Consider the following 20,379-nt stretch of genomic DNA (forward strand, 5'->3'; position numbering starts at 1 on the left):
TACCTCAGAATGGTAAGAATGTTGATACAGGTCTCTTCTTGGTACTGTGGCATCTTGTGTAACTCTACATGGAATATTTCAGGTTTTTATTGTGGATCCAGCTGATCCCACGAGTAAGGAACTTATCAAAATGGCCGAGGCTTTCTATGTACACAAGGCCCCCATAAGGTGAGACAGGACATAAGCTTTCGTAATTAAAGTATAATGCTCCACTGTGTCAGTGAAACTAAGCTCCTGGTATGTACAAATGCACTTCTAATTGGAATATGACTTGAATTAAATGCTTTTGCCAAGTCCCCTTTCTAACAATGCAACAACATGTATTGAATCCAGCCTCAAGCTATATTTTAAGTTGATGTGTTGAGTTTGTGAATGTTTACAGCATAGTCAACAGTATTCCAGGTATAGTATTGTGGCCTATAGATAATTGAGTTGGGAATATCAACCAGTGGTTGATAGCAAGAGCAACTGCATATGCCCCAGTGGGATATGATAACACACAGTCAGCCACGGTACCGGTGTACTAAGCAATCTTAGCACTAAGGTGATCGTAACTCCCATACCTTACCATAAACTTAGGGCAGTTGTAGCGCTAAGGTTGTTTTGTACAAGGACACCCATGTCACAGGTTGCAGACACCCTAGCTTCTTGTTGGTCGGCAGTTGCTACAAGAATGAGGTGCTGGGAACATGTCATGTCAATAGATCCATACAGGGGCTGATACAGTATTGCAGATGGTGACGAGGAGTCCTCCTTTGAAGGTTCTGTGTTCCAAGGTCTTCTACTTTGTATGTATTTTGTGTTCTAGGCTGGGGATTGTTCTTGTCAGCAACAGTGATGACAGTGTCAATGGGAATTCTGATGCCAGCGTGGCGTTTGCTCGTGCCTTCAACTTCATCCAGATCGATGACAGTGTGTCCCGAGCTGTGTCATTCATTACAGATGTGAGTGTAGATAGACATATGTCAGTCCTTGTGCTTCACAAGCCATTCTCAGTCATTGTGCCACTGCTGTTACATACGTTGATATGCAAGAGTTGCAGCAGTACAATGACTTGATGGAACATGGCCCAGATGGATTGAAGGTGGATGTCCTAAATGAAGGTAGGTATCCATATTCAAGGTATATATCCTGGTTGAAGGTAGATATTGTGATTGAAGGTAGATAACCAGCTGGAAGGTAGGTATCCATATTCAAGGTATATATCCTGGTTGAAGGTATGTATCCTTGTTGAAGATAGATATCCAGTTTGAAGGTAGATAACCAGCTGGGAGGTAGGTATCCATATTCAAGGTATATATCCTGGTTGAAGGTAGATATCCAGTTTGAAATGTTAAAAAGGTATGTGGTATGTTACATCTCTGACAACATTTTCCCACTGTAACATGAGGACATGAGCAGTATTCTGGTACTTGATGTTGTAGGTGTATGAGAAGATGGGCAGTATTCTGGTACTTGGTGTTGTAGGTGTATGAGAAGATGGCCAGTATTGTAGTACTTCGTGTTGTAGGTGTATGAGAAGATGGGCAGTATTCTGGTACTTGGTGTTGTAGGTGTATGAGAAGATGGCCAGTATTGTAGTACTTGGTGTTGTAGGTGTATGAGAAGATGGGCAGTATTCTGGTACTTGGTGTTGTAGGTGCATGAGAAGATGGGCAATATTCTGGTACTTGAAGTTGTAGGTGTATGAGAAGATGGGCAGTATTCTGGTACTTGAAGTTGTAGGTGTATGAGAAGATGGCCAGTATTGTAGTACTTGGTGTTGTAGGTGTATGAGAAGATGGGCAGTATTCTGGTACTTGATGTTGTAAGTGTATGAGAAGATGGCCAGTATTCTGGTACTTGGTGTTGTAGGTGTATGAGAGGATGGGCAGTATTGTAGTACTTGGTGTTGTAGGTGTATGAGAAGATGGGCAGTATTCTGGTACTTGGTGTTGTAGGTGTATGAGAAGATGGCCAGTATTCTGGTACTTGGTGTTGTAGGTGTATGAGAAGATGGCCAGTATTGTAGTACTTGGTGTTGTAGGTGTATGAGAAGATGGCCAGTATTCTGGTACTTGATGTTGTAGGTGTATGAGAATATCGGCAATATTCTGGTACTTGGTGTTGTGGGTATATGAGAATATCTGCAATATTCTGGCACTTGGTGTTGTAGGTGTATGAGAATATCGGCAATATTCTGGTACTTGGTGTTGAAGGTGTATGAGAAGATGGGCAGTATTCTGGTACTTGAAGTTGTAGGTGTATGAGAAGATGGGCAGTATTCTGGTACTTGAAGTTGTAGGTGTATGAGAAGATGGCCAGTATTGTAGTACTTGGTGTTGTAGGTGTATGAGAAGATGGGCAGTATTCTGGTACTTGGTGTTGTAGGTGTATAAGAAGATGGGCAGTATTCTGGTACTTGATGTTGTAGGTGTATGAGAAGATGTCCAGTATTGTAGTACTTGGTGTTGTAGGTGTATGAGAAGATGGGCAGTATTCTGGTACTTGGTGTTGTAGGTGAATGAGAATATCAGCAATATTCTGGTACTTGATGTTGTAGGTGTATGAGAAGATGGGCAGTATTCTGGTACTTGATGTTGTAGGTGTATGAGAAGATGGCCAGTATTCTGGTACTTGGTGTTGTAGGTGAATGAGAATATCAGCAATATTCTGGTACTTGAGTTGTAGGTGTATGAGAAGATGGGCAGTATTCTGGTACTTGATGTTGTAGGTGTATGAGAATATCAGCAATATTCTGGCACTTGGTGTTGTAGGTGTATGAGAAGATCGGCACAGGTGAAGTCACGGCAGAGGCTGTGATTGCAGAGTTCTCTGTCCAGTACCCGGGGGAAGACAAGGAACTGGTGTTTGGGGATGACACCGACTATAATGACGTGAGGAAGGTTGGTGCTGCACTTACATATCTTGTGTGACATGTTACAGTAGGACACGGATAGAGCGAATACAATGAACTGTTACAAAATCCCTAATTTATCTCCTCTATGTTATCATATAAAATGTTAGTATAAAACAAACTCTCTACAGCAAACTAACTTATATATAGTGAACTGATATCTAATCCCCGACAAGCCCAAATACAACTAATTAGTGACATGTGCAAACTGAGAAATCTCACTGACAGTTGGCTATACGCAATGAGCTTAGAATCAACACAATCAGCGGTGAAGATTTAACCTTGTTAATCATGCTTTATGTTAATCTTACCTGTAATTAGACTGACCCTACCTGTAAAACAAACAAGTAAACATCACTAGATTGTGTCAAAGTGTCAGTTCACTTGCGCGGGCTACAATGGCGGGCAGTAGTAAGAGGAACGCTATCAGTCTAGATACAAAATTTATCATCATAAATGCTAAAGTAGACACAATTTATGGATAACAACTTCTTTAGTACTGTATTCATCCTTATGCCCTTGTCAAGCAAGCCTTCAACTTCTAAGTAATGCCTATCAAACAATTTTATCCTAAATGCTGTTGATGCAGGCATAAAAGCGAAGAAAGACATTGCAATGGAATTCCAAAATACCAAAATCAACGTTGAGTGCCATTATTACCAGTATGGTCTTGAAACACTCAAGATTCTCCTGAATACACAAAAGAGATGACATCATCAGATATAGTCTGGAAGGTAATTTAAGGTACCGACGTTTACTACAATATCTGAAAAACTATTGGACCTACTCCAGTCAGAGTTGGTATGAAATTATTAAACAGTCATACATAACTGGATATTACATTTAAAGACAATCGGTGCATGAATAAAAAATCTGTCTATTTAGCTATCACTATATTTCATCAACATCCCGACCTGTTCGTCACAGGTGGAATGAGTATTCATTGTAACAGCCATCTGCATAATACTACCCCTGCATCACAGGGCCATATGACACAGTTGAACCAATCAACTCAACCAAACTCAACTCGAAAGGTTGCACAGGAATCACGCATATTGAGACGCCCAACACTAACACCGTATTCGTGCATGCTTGATTCCTGTGCAACCTTTCGAGTTGAGTTGATTGGTAAGTTGATAAGAAACATGTACCCCGGATAGACAAGGAGAATGGATGAATATGAATTCAAGGCCATGATCTTATCTGTTTCCTTTCAGGCATGTGATATCTTGTCTATATCAGATTACCCCTGGTGCACTTGGTTAAGAGTAGGTCTTGTGCATTTATTGTGACACATGGAAGAAGTGATTTACCTCAACTTGTGTTCAGGTTTCGGTGACCTGGTTGATTGCATATCAGTGGCTGAGACATCGCTCAGGATATCAACCAGTGATGTGCATAAATATTTGTGGTGTAAAACAATACATAAACAATTCAAACTGTTATAATTCATCATTAACATAGTGTGTTTTGTATTCCACACATACCTGCAATACAGCCGTGTTTTCTGTTCCTCCCCCCCCAGTAAGTGTTTGATGATCTTGATGTAATGATGTAATGTTACAGAGTGGGAATGAGTTTGTGGCCCACTCGGGACTGAGTGGCTTCCCCCAGGTCCTGATGAACGGCAGCCCCTTGAAGAAGCAGTACTTGGCCCAGGACTCTTTCGAGGAGGGGGTGGTCAATGAGATACTGAAGGCCACGCCCTCTGTACAGAAGGCGGTGTATCATGTGAGTAGCTCACCTGGAGGGACTCCATGGTCAGAGCCATGTTTTGTGTTGTAAAAGTTTACCAACCAGCCAGTAACGTTACAAATGATTTATGATTTCATCAGTACTTTTGGTCATACTTGATACAGTTTTCATAGTAATTGTTTTGTGTTCTTTTGAAAAAGTACAGATTAATTATAAATAGTTGGTGTTTGCATGTAAGTGCATGCCATCATAGTCTCCTCCTTGTTGCTATGTTTGCGTCTGCCATCAGGGGGAGCTGTATGACAGCATGAACGTCCTGGACTGGCTGATGGAGAAAGATAATGTCCTCCCTCGCCTCAACTCCAGGATTCTCTCCACTGCTGCCAAATCTTTGGACCTGTCAGAGAATATAGGTGAGCAGCTCACTTGGCCTTCTTGTGTCAGGGTTTGATCTTTGCAGTATCAGCTCTTGTGAACCTAGGTTCCCTAAAGCCATTCATCCCAGTCTGTATTTGATGTGGGAAGGAAGTTTGCCTGGATCTTTCATCATGGTCTGTGTTTCTTTGTAGACAGCGAAATCCTCCACGACACAGCTACGTTTAGCATGATGAATGCAAGAGATATGGCCTCCATTATGGCTGACAACATGAAATACCTGACCCGCCGAGGTGAGTATCTGTGACCAGTGACTTTTGTAGATAGTTTGACTATATGGCCATCACCTCAGCATTGTTTATGAAACTGTTCCCCTGTGTTGTTGACAGAGGAGGAAGCACTGCGATCTGTCAGCATGTGGGTTGTGGCTGATCTGGAGACTACACAAGGGAGACAACTCATGTACAATGCCATCAAACATCTGGTGAGAGCAAACGTTTTTCCGAATTGTTTTTCTGTTGTATGAATAGATTAAGAGTGCTGTGTCTCTACATTCTACTACATGATTGTAGCTGAGTGATGTCTGTAGATTCTACTACACAAGTATATTGTATATCCATACTGTCTCTCTGTACATTCTACTACATGATGAATGCTGAGTGATGTCTGTACATTCTACTACATGATGAATGCTGAGTGATGTCTGTAGATTCTACTACATGATGAATGCTGAGTGATGTCTGTACATTCTACTACATGATGAATGCTGAGTGCTGTCTGTGTATATCCATGCTGTCTCTCTGTACATTCTACTACATGATGAATGCTGAGTGATGTCTGTACATTCTACTACATGATGAATGCTGAGTGCTGTCTGTGTATATCCATGCTGTCTCTCTGTACATTCTACTACATGATGAATGTTGAGTGATGTCTGTAGATTCTACTACATGATGAATGCTGAGTGATGTCTGTGTATATCCATGCTGTCTCTCTGTACATTCTACTACATGATGAATGCTGAGTGATGTCTGTAGATTCTACTACATGATGAATGCTGAGTGATGTCTGTAGATTCTACTACATGATGAATGCTGAGTGATGTCTGTAGATTCTACTACATGATGAATGCTGAGTGCTGTCTGTGTATATCCATGCTGTCTCTCTGTACATTCTACTACATGATGAATGCTGAGTGCTGTCTGTGTATATCCATACTGTCTCTCTGTACATTCTACTACATGATGAATGCTGAGTGATGTCTGTAGATTCTACTACATGATGAATGCTGAGTGATGTCTGTAGATTCTACTACATGATGAATGCTGAGTGCTGTCTGTGTATATCCATGCTGTCTCTCTGTACATTCTACTACATGATGAATGCTGAGTGCTGTCTGTAGATTCTACTACATGATGAGTGTTGAGTGCTGTCTGTGTATATCCATGCTGTCTCTCTGTACATTCTACTACATGATGAATGCTGAGTGATGTCTGTAGATTCTACTATATGATGAATGCTGAGTGCTGTCTGTGTATATCCATACTGTCTCTCTGTACATTCTACTACATGATGAATGCTGAGTGATGTCTGTGTATATCCATGCTGTCTCACTACATTCTTCTACATGATGAATGCTGAGTGCTGTCTGTGTATATTCATACTGTCTCTCTGTACATTCTACTACGTGATGAATGCTGAGTGCTGTCTGTGTATATCCATACTGTCTCTCTGTACATTCTACTACATGATGAATGCTGAGTGCTGTCTGTGTATATCCATGCTGTCTCTCTGTACATTCTACTACGTGATGAATGCTGAGTGCTGTCTGTGTATATCCATGCTGTCTCTCTGTACATTCTACTACATGATGAATGCTGAGTGCTGTCTGGGTATATCCATGCTGTCTCTCTGTACATTCTACTACATGATGAATGCTGAGTGCTGTCTGTAGATTCTACTACATGATGAATGCTGAGTGCTGTCTGTGTATATCCATGCTGTCTCTCTGTACATTCTACTACATGATGAATGCTGAGTGCTGTCTGGAGAGACAGCATGGATATACCCAGACATCAGTCAGCATTCATCATGTAGTAGAATGTACAGAGAGACAGTATGGATATACACTCTCTCTGTACATTCTACTACATGATGAATGCTGAGTGATGTCTGTACATTCTACTACATGATGAATGCTGAGTGATGTCTGTACATTCTACTACATGATGAATGCTGAGTGATGTCTATAGATTCTACTACATGATGAATGCTGAGTGATGTCTGTGTATATCCATACTGTCTCTCTGTACATTCTACTACATGATGAATGCTGACTGATGTCTGTGTATATCCATACTGTCTCTCTGTACATTCTACTACATGATGAATGCTGAGTGATGTCTGTAGATTCTACTACATGATGAATGCTGAGTGATGTCTGTAGATTCTACTACATGATGAATGCTGAGTGCTGTCTGTGTATATCCATGCTGTCTCTCTGTACATTCTACTACATGATGAATGCTGAGTGCTGTCTGGGTATATCCATGCTGTCTCTCTGCACATTCTACTACATGATGAATGCTGAGTGCTGTCTGTAGATTCTACTACATGATGAATGCTGAGTGATGTCTGTGTATATCCATGCTGTCTCTCTGTACATTCTACTACATGATGAATGCTGAGTGCTGTCTGTGTATATCCATGCTGTCTCTCTGTACATTCTACTACATGATGAATGCTGAGTGCTGTCTGTGTATATCCATGCTGTCTCTCTGTACATTCTACTACATGATGAATGCTGAGTGCTGTCTGTGTATATCCATACTGTCTCTCTGTACATTCTACTACATGATGAATGCTGAGTGATGTCTGTAGATTCTACTACATGATGAATGCTGAGTGATGTCTGTAGATTCTACTACATGATGAATGCTGAGTGATGTCTGTGTATATCCATGCTGTCTCTCTGTACATTCTACTACATGATGAATGCTGAGTGCTGTCTGTGTATATCCATGCTGTCTCTCTGTACATTCTACTACATGATGAATGCTGAGTGCTGTCTGTGTATATCCATGCTGTCTCTCTGTACATTCTACTACATGATGAATGCTGAGTGCTGTCTGTGTATATCCATGCTGTCTCTCTGCACATTCTACTACATGATGAATGCTGAGTGCTGTCTGTAGATTCTACTACATGATGAATGCTGAGTGCTGTCTGTGTATATCCATGCTGTCTCTCTGTACATTCTACTACATGATGAATGCTGAGTGATGTCTGTACATTCTACTACGTGATGAATGCTGAGTGCTGTCTGTGTATATCCATGCTGTCTCTCTGTACATTCTACTACATGATGAATGCTGAGTGCTGTCTGTGTATATCCATGCTGTCTCACTACATTCTACTACATGATGAATGCTGAGTGCTGTCTGTGTATATCCATGCTGTCTCTCTGTACATTCTACTACATGATGAATGCTGAGTGATGTCTGTAGATTCTACTACATGATGAATGCTGAGTGATGTCTGTAGATTCTACTACATGATGAATGCTGAGTGCTGTCTGTGTATATCCATGCTGTCTCTCTGTACATTCTACTACATGATGAATGCTGAGTGCTGTCTGTGTATATCCATGCTGTCTCTCTGTACATTCTACTACATGATGAATGCTGAGTGCTGTCTGTGTATATCCATGCTGTCTCTCTGTACATTCTACTACATGATGAATGTTGAGTGCTGTCTGTAGATTCTACTGCATGATGAATGCTGAGTGATGTCTGTAGATTCTACTACATGATGAATGCTGAGTGCTGTCTGTGTATATCCATACTGTCTCTCTGTACATTCTACTACATGATGAATGCTGAGTGATGTCTGTGTATATCCATGCCGTCTCTCTGTACATTCTACTACATGATGAATGCTGAGTGATGTCTGTAGATTCTACTACATGATGAATGCTGAGTGATGTCTGTAGATTCTACTACATGATGAATGCTGAGTGCTGTCTGTGTATATCCATGCTGTCTCTTTGTACATTCTACTACATGATGAATGCTGAGTGCTGTCTGTGTATATCCATACTGTCTCTCTGTACATTCTACTATATGATGAATGCTGAGTGCTGTCTGTGTATATCCATGCTGTCTCTCTGTACATTCTACTACATGATGAATGCTGAGTGCTGTCTGTGTATATCCATACTGTCTCTCTGTACATTCTACTATATGATGAATGCTGAGTGCTGTCTGTGTATATCCATACTGTCTCTCTGTACATTCTACTATATGATGAATGCTGAGTGCTGTCTGTGTATATCCATGCTGTCTCTCTGTACATTCTACTACATGCTGAGTGCTGTCTGTGTATATCCATACTGTCTCTCTGTACATTCTACTATATGATGAATGCTGAGTGCTGTCTGTGTATATCCATACTGTCTCTCTGTACATTCTACTATATGATGAATGCTGAGTGCTGTCTGTGTATATCCATGCTGTCTCTCTGTACATTCTACTACATGATGAATGCTGAGTGCTGTCTGTGTATATTCATACTGTCTCTCTGTACATTCTACTATATGATGAATGCTGAGTGCTGTCTGTGTATATCCATACTGTCTCTCTGTACATTCTACTATATGATGAATGCTGAGTGCTGTCTGTGTATATCCATGCTGTCTCTCTGTACATTCTACTACATGATGAATGCTGAGTGCTGTCTGTGTATATCCATACTGTCTCTCTGTACATTCTACTACATGATGAATGCTGAGTGCTGTCTGTGTATATCCATACTGTCTCTCTGTACATTCTACTATATGATGAATGCTGAGTGCTGTCTGTGTATATCCATGCTGTCTCTCTGTACATTCTACTACATGCTGAGTGCTGTCTGTGTATATCCATACTGTCTCTCTGTACATTCTACTATATGATGAATGCTGAGTGCTGTCTGTGTATATCCATACTGTCTCTCTGTACATTCTACTATATGATGAATGCTGAGTGCTGTCTGTGTATATCCATGCTGTCTCTCTGTACATTCTACTACATGATGAATGCTGAGTGCTGTCTGTGTATATCCATACTGTCTCTCTGTACATTCTACTATATGATGAATGCTGAGTGCTGTCTGTGTATATCCATACTGTCTCTCTGTACATTCTACTATATGATGAATGCTGAGTGCTGTCTGTGTATATCCATGCTGTCTCTCTGTACATTCTACTACATGATGAATGCTGAGTGCTGTCTGTGTATATCCATACTGTCTCTCTGTACATTCTACTACATGATGAATGCTGAGTGCTGTCTGTGTATATCCATGCTGTCTTTCTGTACATTCTACTACATGATGAATGCTGAGTGATGTCTGTACATTCTACTATATGATGAATGCTGAGTGCTGTCTGTGTATATCCATGCTGTCTCTCTGTACATTCTACTACATGATGAATGCTGAGTGCTGTCTGTGTATATCCATACTGTCTCTCTGTACATTCTACTACATGATGAATGCTGAGTGCTGTCTGCGTATATCCATGCTGTCTCACTACATTCTACTACATGATGAGTGTTGAGTGCTGTCTGTGTATATCCATGCTGTCTCTCTGTACATTCTACTACATGATGAATGCTGAGTGCTGTCTGTGTATATCCATGCTGTCTCTCTGCACATTCTACTACATGATGAATGCTGAGTGCTGTCTGTGTATATCCATGCTGTCTCTCTGTACATTCTACTACATGATGAATGCTGAGTGCTGTCTGTGTATATCCATGCTGTCTCTCTGTACATTCTACTACATGATGAATGCTGAGTGCTGTCTGTAGATTCTACTACATGATGAGTGTTGAGTGCTGTCTGTGTATATCCATGCTGTCTCTCTGTACATTCTACTACATGATGAATGCTGAGTGCTGTCTGTAGATTCTACTACATGATGAGTGTTGAGTGCTGTCTGTGTATATCCATACTGTCTCTCTGTACATTCTACTACATGATGAATGCTGAGTGCTGTCTGTGTATATCCATGCTGTCTCTCTGTACATTCTACTACATGATGAATGCTGAGTGCTGTCTGTAGATTCTACTACATGATGAGTGTTGAGTGCTGTCTGTGTATATCCATGCTGTCTCTCTGTACATTCTACTACATGATGAATGCTGAGTGCTGTCTGTAGATTCTACTACATGATGAGTGTTGAGTGCTGTCTGTGTATATCCATGCTGTCTCTCTGTACATTCTACTACATGATGAATGCTGAGTGCTGTCTGTAGATTCTACTACATGATGAGTGTTGAGTGCTGTCTGTGTATATCCATGCTGTCTCTCTGTACGTTGCCATGTGTTGTGTAATCATAGTGTAGTTATGCCCTGTGGGTAAAGCACAAGGATTGCTACATGTTTAGAATGTTAGCTGAGCTCTGCTGGAGTGGAGGCTGCCTGGTTGTGAGCTGCTCTGGCAATATGTTATTCTCATCAGCCACAAGTTTGTCCAATTATGTATATATTCTGATGAAATAATTACCACACTGACTTTCATGAATCATGTTTACTTCAACTTCCTGTTTGTTATGCATGTAGAAATCTTCTGCTGACATGCGTTTGAGCATGATCTTCAATCCATCATCGGCCAACCAGGACAACAAGTTGAACAAGGCTGTGTACACCGCACTGACCACCCTGTCCGGGAACATAGCCAAGAGCTTCATCACCAAGCTGGTGAAGGAGGAGAATGTGATGGAGATGAAGGCCGGCACCAAGAAGCTGGTCGATCTCGAAGTTCATGTGAGCTCATGATGATTGATTCAGATCAAATATGTTTTATTTCCAAAGCAAATGTATTGGATGTAAGTTGTAAGATGTTATTAATGCCTATCTTGGCCTCATGGAAGAAAGTAATACTTGCTCTCTGATACTTAGGACTCTACACTAGAGCTCAACACTTTGGTGTCTTAATAATGTTATAATAATTTGGTGCAACTTGATACTTGAATGGTGTGAGTGAGTGTTGTGTATACTGAACATGTTGTGCTCCGTGTTCAGGGGATGGACATGAAGACGTACCTAGCAGCCCTCAACAAACAGGGGGACACATTTCTCAAGTCTCATCGAGCATTTGCCCAAAAGGTTCTGCTGTTTGAGGAAACAGCACGAGGTATCATCACCAATGGCAAGGTGAGACACTTCGTTTGTATATCATCTTTGATTTGTTGATATGGTTGCCTGATCAGGGAGACACCTTATCCAGAATATGAGGATTGTAGCAGATGCTGTGGAGATTGCTCTTAGTCTTGTCATAGCAGAGGGAAACCTAGAATAAACATGATAAATGTGTTATCTTCAACGTCAACAGCCCGTTCTGTTATTTCTCTATTTAAGCCTTGACATCGTATTGATGTGTATGCTAAATATGCCAGGTAATTGGTCCCTTGGATGATGGGGAAGACTTCCTGCCAGATGATGTTGGTCTCCTGGAGAAATACACATTGCAGCAGTCGGCTCGTAAAATCCGGGAGCAGATCCGCGGCCTGGGATATGATAATGACCAGTAAGATATGGCGAGTCTTGATAGCATGTGCTTCAGTGGAAGAATGACACCCTTTCTGTTAAATCCAATATGAGTACAGGGATTTAAATGAAATAATTCTGTTAAAAAATATATTGAAGCCGAAAATGTTTATGAAAGAAGCTACCTGACGTATGTGTTCTTGCTTACACTGCTACGCCCTTTCGCTGGTATGACCGATCAGTACTTGATAATAGTGAGTCCTTCTCATCTGGCTGCTTTGATATGTAACAATGCTAACTTCAGCATGAAATCCTGAAATCATTTTCTCTGTACCAGGGGAAGTAACTTGCTCCTGAAGGTGGCGGCACTGTTGACTGCCAAGAGTCAGACTGAGGACAGGAAGAAAGTCAGCTTCAAATCTGATGAATACAGGTAATAACTCTTGATAATGATGCTTGCCTGCAGTGACAGAAATGATTGTTGATGAGAAACAATAGAAATGGAAACAGTTTTTGTGTGTGATGTATTGTGAGTGTTGTTGTGTTGCAGTGTGTTGAAGATCCCAGCTGATGACTCCATCCCAGCCTTTGTTGTGGAGGTGGTTGTGGACCCTGTGTCCAGGGAGGCCCAGAAGCTGTCTGCCATACTCCACGTCCTCAGGCAGAGCACCAACGTGGAGATCCGCCTCTACATGAACTGTAAGGACAAGCTGTCAGAGATGCCTCTCAAGAAGTAAGTACCAATGAATGAGCAGCTGGTCCCTGCAGGGTCGCCTCCATTGGCCTGTAGATGTATATTGGCTGAGTAGCACATACTGTTTCAGTAATTCATTATGACAAAATCATCACACCACACCACTCTGACAACACGTACAGCACAGAGATAGAAACTAACAGTTTAAGTCAACTAGTCCTTATTATGATAACATATAGCACCCCCTTAAAAATGGCAAATTTCTGATACCTTTACTTGCCTATACTACTGGGCAGTTTGGGAAGGAAACCTCTCTGACAACATGTACTCTACAGATAACACTCCTAGGGAATAACATGGCAGACAAATTCATGGAACACAAAAAACACCTGTAAGTGGTTGTCTCCATCTCCTTGTACTGAACACTCCCATTATATTTCTGTTTGGTCCATGTCTTCAGTACTGTTTACTCAACATGGATGTGTGTTTATTTCAGCTACTATCGATATGTCCTTGACCCTGAGTTGACCTTCAAGGTTGACGGCTCGTACTCCCGTGGTCCCGTGGGCCGGTTCACTGACATGCCTGAGAAGTCTCTGCTCACTCTCAACATGGATCCCCCCGAGAGTTGGCTGGTGGAGGCTGTCCGCTCGCCGTACGACCTGGACAACATCCTGCTGGAAGAGGTGAGACTATGCAGTGAAGCATGTGAAGTTTAAACATTTTATTGATGTAAAGGCTTGGGCACAAGGTTAACACCACTTAGATCACCCTGACCCATAGATTTACATGTGTAATTACTTACAAATGTAATATCACGTGATATATTGTTTAATGACAATGATTCACTATAACTCCATGGTTACACTAAATGTTCACATTTCTTTCTGATTAAGCATGCACTCTTTCTGACTTTTATATGTTTTATTCAAGATAAAGCTTCAGTCAACTTCAGTGTTAACTACCTGCTAGTCTAATATTGTTTTGTAATGTAATGAATAGTCAAATTTTATGGTCACATACTTGTTTTAAACCTATCTCTGTGATAATCTAGTTCTTTTACTGTCGTTTACCGACAGGTTTCTTAGCCTAAATTTATTTAATTTGAATTCGTCATGATATTGCTGAAATATTGTCGAGGTGACTATAAATCTTAACTCATTCACTCTCTCACTCACTTCGATAAGGGCTCCCAAGAAGTTTCAGAATATAATATTTTATCAGAAATATAGCTTGACAAAGCAGTTACAATTCTTGATGCTTCAAGATGAAGTTTTCTACCCTGTCACTCGCTCTTGAATACAGCCATCCCAAACATATTCAAAATGTGGTCTTATAAACAGTTCAAAATTATCTTTGATGAAGGTTAATGTACAAAAAAGGACTGATTTGTGTTGAAATTGCTATTCATAATAGTTTCTATGTATTCAATACAATTAGATAATATGCCTAGGTATGTTGAACAGTTTAGTTTCTCAGTTACCGATCCCTGTGGTACACTACATGTTGTAGCAGTATCACCAGGGGTCAAGTGGTTTTATGCAACCTGCGTTAGGTCTTAAACCTCTCACCTCCAGCTGGTGGTATAAAACCTAATTAGGATGCATAAAAACAACGAGTGATACTGTTACAATGAGCTTATCATTTCGACATGTTTTAATCTGCCATTGTAAAAGAATTAAAACAAATTCAAATTTGATAGAAAACAGCTGTTTGATGGATCTGAGGCTAACTTGTGCTAATGTCATGGGACCTTCATTGACTTTGAAAAAGCGTGCAGCTTTTTGCTTTGACGCAGAGTATAACTGATTTATTATCCCGGTCAGTATGTGCAGCCTGTTTTTTTCATGGTGGGGTATAAGGGATTTATTCTCCTGCTGAGAAGTTTATTTTCCCCCCAAGGTTGGATACATTGTATTTTATCAAGATCACGTGAACCAAATCAGACTTCATCATTCTGACATGGAGTTTGATATGAACATTTAACAGTCCAGAATCAGGCAGTGTGTCATTTAAAGAGAAAGATTGTTTGTGAGCTGTTGCATAATCAGCCAGCCTCTCTAGTAATTCATCCTTTAATATTCATTGTTTATACTGTAACATTCCTTTCTATATAAGCCCACCATGCCATATTCTTACCAAATGCTTTTGAAATTTGCAGAATACCATTCAAAAAACCTCTTTGTTATCAGCTGTGTTGCACACTTGATAATATAATTCCACTAACTGCTGGATGGTCGAGTGACCGGCTTCGAATCCTCTTTGGTATTTGTACACATAGGAATTCTCATGAAAATAATTGTGCAACTGTTTGAACATAATTTGTTCAAAGACATACCTATATAGTTAATCAAGGATGTTAGGATAGCACCTTTTGGATCACCTTGTTTGAAAAGTGGCATTACTTGAGCCAGTTTCTGATGATTTGGACGGGTAGGCATTCTCAATGACATATTGAATAAATACATAAGACTTATAGGCTACTGTATGTTTTAATATTTTATTACTTATGCAATCTGGGCCTGAAGCCTTGTTTGAAGGGAGAGAATAGATAATATTATGTTTCATATTTTTTAACTTATCCTGCATTACTCCTAGATGAGATGTGTGAGGTCTTGCTGAAGGAGAAGTTGTTCCAACTGGTTGAGTAGCTAACCCTATCACACAGCTCCCAAGTCACTGAGATCTCAGCCTAATCCATTGAATCCTTTGCGTATTTTTGCAACTGTATTGTTTCTTGTGATTTATAACCTACTTACGGTTTGTCTCTTCATGTATATCTTATGACTTCAACCATAGCATTAACATTTTATGCTTGTTCCAATTGGCTATTTTGAATTCATTGAATGGTCTGCATGTTCGTATCATGCATTCTGTGTTCTTTATAGTGCTTGGTACTTCAATTCATTGTTGTACCCTTGCGATATTATCATTATTAAAATGGTGGGGTTTTTTCAGTTCTTTGTGTAAGCTTATTCTTCATAAACCCGCATGGCTGTGATTGAGATTATAGCATACGCAATTGGAGGGGAATGCATTTTGATTACACTCGGCTATCATTGCAGATACAGTGTAATAAGTCTGGGTGGGACCCTCATCGCTTATGTCTCAATTGTACTACCGTGTGCTCCCAGGCTTCTAAGTGTAGAGATTTCCCCTACAGCCTTCTGGAAATACCTCAAGGTATCACAGAAACAGTGGACACAGCAGACCGGGAAAGTTGATTAAAAAGATGTCAGATTATTCCAGCCTACTATACCCAACTACACCACTACACTACTTATGTCTTCATCAGGGACTACGCCACCACCTCATCGCCTGTACAGATCCTGTCCTCTGACACCGATGTCTACCTCCCTTCAAGCATTGATTTACTATGCCTCCTCTTCTACGATGACGCATGGCATGACACCGACGTCCCTGATATCGTCCCTCCCCCAGACATACCAGTAGCGCTGCAACTTCAAGTGCCTATCGGTTTTTGACATGCAGCCTTCCATCCGGTGCCTTACATGAACCCATCCTGGATTCCTCTGATGCAGACAATGATCTGTGTCTTGACCGTTCCCATGGTGGAGACCACAAGGCTTAGCACTGATGTGACGGAGGCCAACGACTGGGAACTTCCACCCCTAGTCATTCCAGCTGTCGAGCCTCCTGTAGGTGGGAGATTAGGACCCTACAGGCAGAATTGGGACATCCTTGGGGACCCATACATTGTCAACATGCTCCCTTTTGGAATTTCCTTGTCTCCGTGGCTATTTACATGCATCACCAAGCCGATAACTACTAAATTCAAGGCAGAAATCAGAGCTCACACCTTTGTTCAACCTCAAATTCACCTCTTCCCGAATGACCGAGATCTCCTCTGTACCCAGGGACAGAATTCAACACCACCTACTCCCAGCACTTCACCAACCTTGTACCCTTTGCCAGTGGGAGGCGCTTCCGGGTTTACTCACGTCAGTGCAGGACTTGACCTCCAGAGAGAGGCTTCAACTGCGCCCTATATAGAAGTTACTTGCTCCCCACATCAGCCACCAGGATCAGACTCCATCATGCTCCCGGACCACCTTAAACCACTTCTCCAAAGATGGATGGTGGAGTCGAACGTCTTAGAGGGTGTCACCTTGACAGAGCTCACGATTCATTACACCTGTTCGTTGATGCTTCACTTCAAGACTTGGTCCAAGTTCCTTCAGGGCAGTGGCACATCAACAACCTAGAACTAGAGGCTGTCATCCTGCCTCTCCCCACTGGGAGCAGGCACTTCACCACGCTTGGATCACCATATCCAAGGACTGCATCACTGTAGTATGGTGCCTCAGCAATCAGGGGATGATCCACCTCGCTCTTATGGCAGACATTCCGGTTCTTCCAGCTACTTGATCAACTGGAGCTTCAGTTCCGAGTTTAACACATTCCAGGTTGCCACAACATCCTTGCTGACGCCCTCACCAGACAAGGTAGCTCAAACAGAGTGGAAAGTCCACCAAGACATCTTTGACACCCAACATCTACCTGCTTGCCATCAGCCAGAACTCCCAGCTTCGAACCTTCATATCTTCATACCTTCACAAGCTTTGGTTTTCGACGCCCTCAGTGTCCCCTGGGAAAGATTAAAAGGTTACACTTTTTCGCCTCCAGTACTCCTTCCCAGGGTCTTTCAAAAGATCAGGTCGACCTTTTACTTTGATAGCTCCTTGGTGGCCTGAGAGGGGCTGGTTTGTGGATCTCAAGGAGATTTCCGCCATCGATCCCCCCCTTGAACTACCAGATTGGCCTGGTTCTTCTACAAAGAGCCCTTAGCGCCAAGTGTTACTTGGCAATGGCGGCAATGGTGGCAAAGGCAATCACCTTGGCGCACAGACCTTCTACCAGGGGCCTCTATATGACAAGAGGCACTTCTTTGGGAGATTCTGCAAGGTAAAACACCATGATCCCACCTCTGTGTCTCCCCAATTCTTGGCTGAATTCCAACCGTGTCTGCACAATAAGCATCGCCTGAAGGCCAGCACCATCACAACTTACCTTGTGTCCCTTAACTCAGTCTTGGCCAATCCGGACGATCAGAAAGGTGACCAAGATTCCAGAACTCCAAGGGTCATGCTTTTTTCATCTAGAAGACCAGCAGGCCATGTTCAGACCCCCTGGTGTGTGATCTGAACGTGGTGCCTACCCTGCTGAGAGGCATGCCCTTTGAGCCACTCCACTCAGCGTCCTGCTCCAACCTTACCAAGAAGACAGTCTTCCTTATAGCTCTGGCTACAGCGGCACGGGTGAGCAAACTACATGCACCAACTGTGTTAGATTTGAGCGCACAGTGCATGGAACCGTTCATCTTGGGCTGTACTGGGACTTCAAGATTATACATATCCAAGACTGCCAGGACAGCTGGACAGAGCCACTCAACCAGTTGGAACAACTTCTTCTTCAGCAAGACTTCACTCAGCTCTTTCCCTCTGCCAAGAACAAGCAGTAAATTCATTAAGGAGTAATGCAGGACAAATAAACAAATATAAATAATATCTAGATTTTACTAGAACTGTTTATTCTCATGTGCTTAATGTTTTTCCTGTTTTCACATTTGTTTTCACCTCATCTTACTACCATTAACACATGGATAGATGGATGGATAGATGAAAATAGGTGTTGCAAATTAGCTTTATCTAAATCTGTGTCATGCCTATGATGTTTCTCCAGTGCATGTCCTGTGAAGATCCGGGGTAGAATAGGTCTTCAGCAACCCATACCTGCCGTAAAAGGTGACTATGATTGTCATGAGAGGCGACTAACGGGATCAGGTGGTCAGGCCCGCTGACCTGGATTGATGCTCATGTCAATCAGTGGATTGTCTGGTCCAGATTCAATTATTTACAGACCGCCATCATATAGCTGGAATATTGCTGAGTGGGGCGTAAAACAACAAATAAACCAACCAACCTCCAGTGCCTATGTGACATAACAGCTGGATATAATGTAGCATGTGACCTCGTAAGATGATAACATGTTCCCCCAAAATATATAATAAAAACTAACAGTCCTTAGACTATGATTTTCAATGTTTGATGTGGTCTACCTTTTGTTGAAAAGGTTTCTATTTCAAGAGAGGTAATATTTTGTTTAACAGCACATAAAATGCCATCTTCCCGAGGCAAGTGAGTTAACTGACTATAAAAGTCCAGTTTCCACCCTTGCCGAACTAGGCTGGTATTATGGAGTTACATTTTGGCTGGACTAACGAGTCTATGCATAGTCCAATCAAAATCACACACCGAAATCGAAATCTGGTTTGTAAAGTGTCATGCAGATTCCGGTCGACTGCAGCATTTTCAAAGCATTTGCACCGCTAACTCGTTGTCATAAGATATTTTCAAAATCTATTCATGTTTTTAATCAAGGTGATCACGTGATTTGATGCACTTCGCGATGTAAGACTCGTTTCATCACAATATAGATCTTGATTATCTATCAGATCGTCTTGACTGGGCGCCACCGTTTTGTTTGAAACAAATGCAAGTAATACGAGAGGTTGAATCTGATTGGTCAGTAGGAGAGGCATTGAAAGGACATAACTCGCAATAGCCACTGGTGGCGCTACTATCGAGCCCAGTAATTCCAGCCTAGTTCGGCAAGGGTGGAAACTGGACTTTTAAAGTCATTTAACTCTCTTGCCTCGGGAAGATGATAAAGTGCTGGCAAGTGGATGATTTTCCTGAATCTTGGTGCCAGACTATCCATTTTCTTGGCCTGATTCACAAGTTTTCCCCAAGGAGCCACTATGAACCAAGCAGTATGCCTGATGTCAGTGTGTGAACTCTATGTGTTTATGTGTTTGTTGCCAGGTCCATGATGGCGTGAAGGCTGATTTTGAATTGGAGTACATTCTACTGGAAGGTAGGACCTAAATGCTTTTAATACAACACTCTTTTGTGTGAGATCTAATTTGAAGATAATTCATGTTGGAAAAACATATCTCCTAAAGTATAAATTGAAACAAACTCCTTCTGTCTTGTAGGATAAAAGTTCCACATGTGGACTCTGGGTAAGAATTGATCCATAGACCCTATGCCGGTCGTAAGTGACGATTAAATGGAGTGGGTGGTCAAATTCAGAGACTCGGTTGATTGCACAGCATTGTTCCATGACTGGGATTGTTGCTCATAATATAAATCACTGGTTTATGTA

The 20,379-nt window shown here is 41.6% G+C and overlaps 1 protein-coding gene across 2 annotated transcripts in view; it reads left to right on the forward strand.

The window, feature by feature from the left end:
- LOC139447092 (UDP-glucose:glycoprotein glucosyltransferase 1-like) overlaps window positions 1–20,379 on the forward strand; it is a 68,132-nt gene that overhangs the window by 34,766 nt on the left and 12,987 nt on the right. For both annotated transcript variants that reach the window (XM_071228251.1, XM_071228252.1), the window contains 14 exons: window positions 83–168; window positions 809–944; window positions 2,757–2,885; window positions 4,463–4,627; window positions 4,881–5,004; window positions 5,161–5,259; window positions 5,356–5,450; window positions 11,571–11,774; window positions 12,033–12,164; window positions 12,407–12,537; window positions 12,835–12,930; window positions 13,048–13,230; window positions 13,688–13,877; window positions 20,037–20,088. In XM_071228251.1, the coding sequence (XP_071084352.1) occupies window positions 83–168; window positions 809–944; window positions 2,757–2,885; window positions 4,463–4,627; window positions 4,881–5,004; window positions 5,161–5,259; window positions 5,356–5,450; window positions 11,571–11,774; window positions 12,033–12,164; window positions 12,407–12,537; window positions 12,835–12,930; window positions 13,048–13,230; window positions 13,688–13,877; window positions 20,037–20,088 (1,822 nt within the window). The remainder of the gene's footprint in view (window positions 1–82; window positions 169–808; window positions 945–2,756; window positions 2,886–4,462; window positions 4,628–4,880; window positions 5,005–5,160; window positions 5,260–5,355; window positions 5,451–11,570; window positions 11,775–12,032; window positions 12,165–12,406; window positions 12,538–12,834; window positions 12,931–13,047; window positions 13,231–13,687; window positions 13,878–20,036; window positions 20,089–20,379) is intronic.

Source organism: Haliotis cracherodii, unplaced genomic scaffold, assembly GCF_022045235.1.
Source record: "Haliotis cracherodii isolate W230 unplaced genomic scaffold, xgHalCrac1.p SCAF_7, whole genome shotgun sequence".
Lineage (NCBI taxonomy): Eukaryota > Metazoa > Mollusca > Gastropoda > Lepetellida > Haliotidae > Haliotis > Haliotis cracherodii.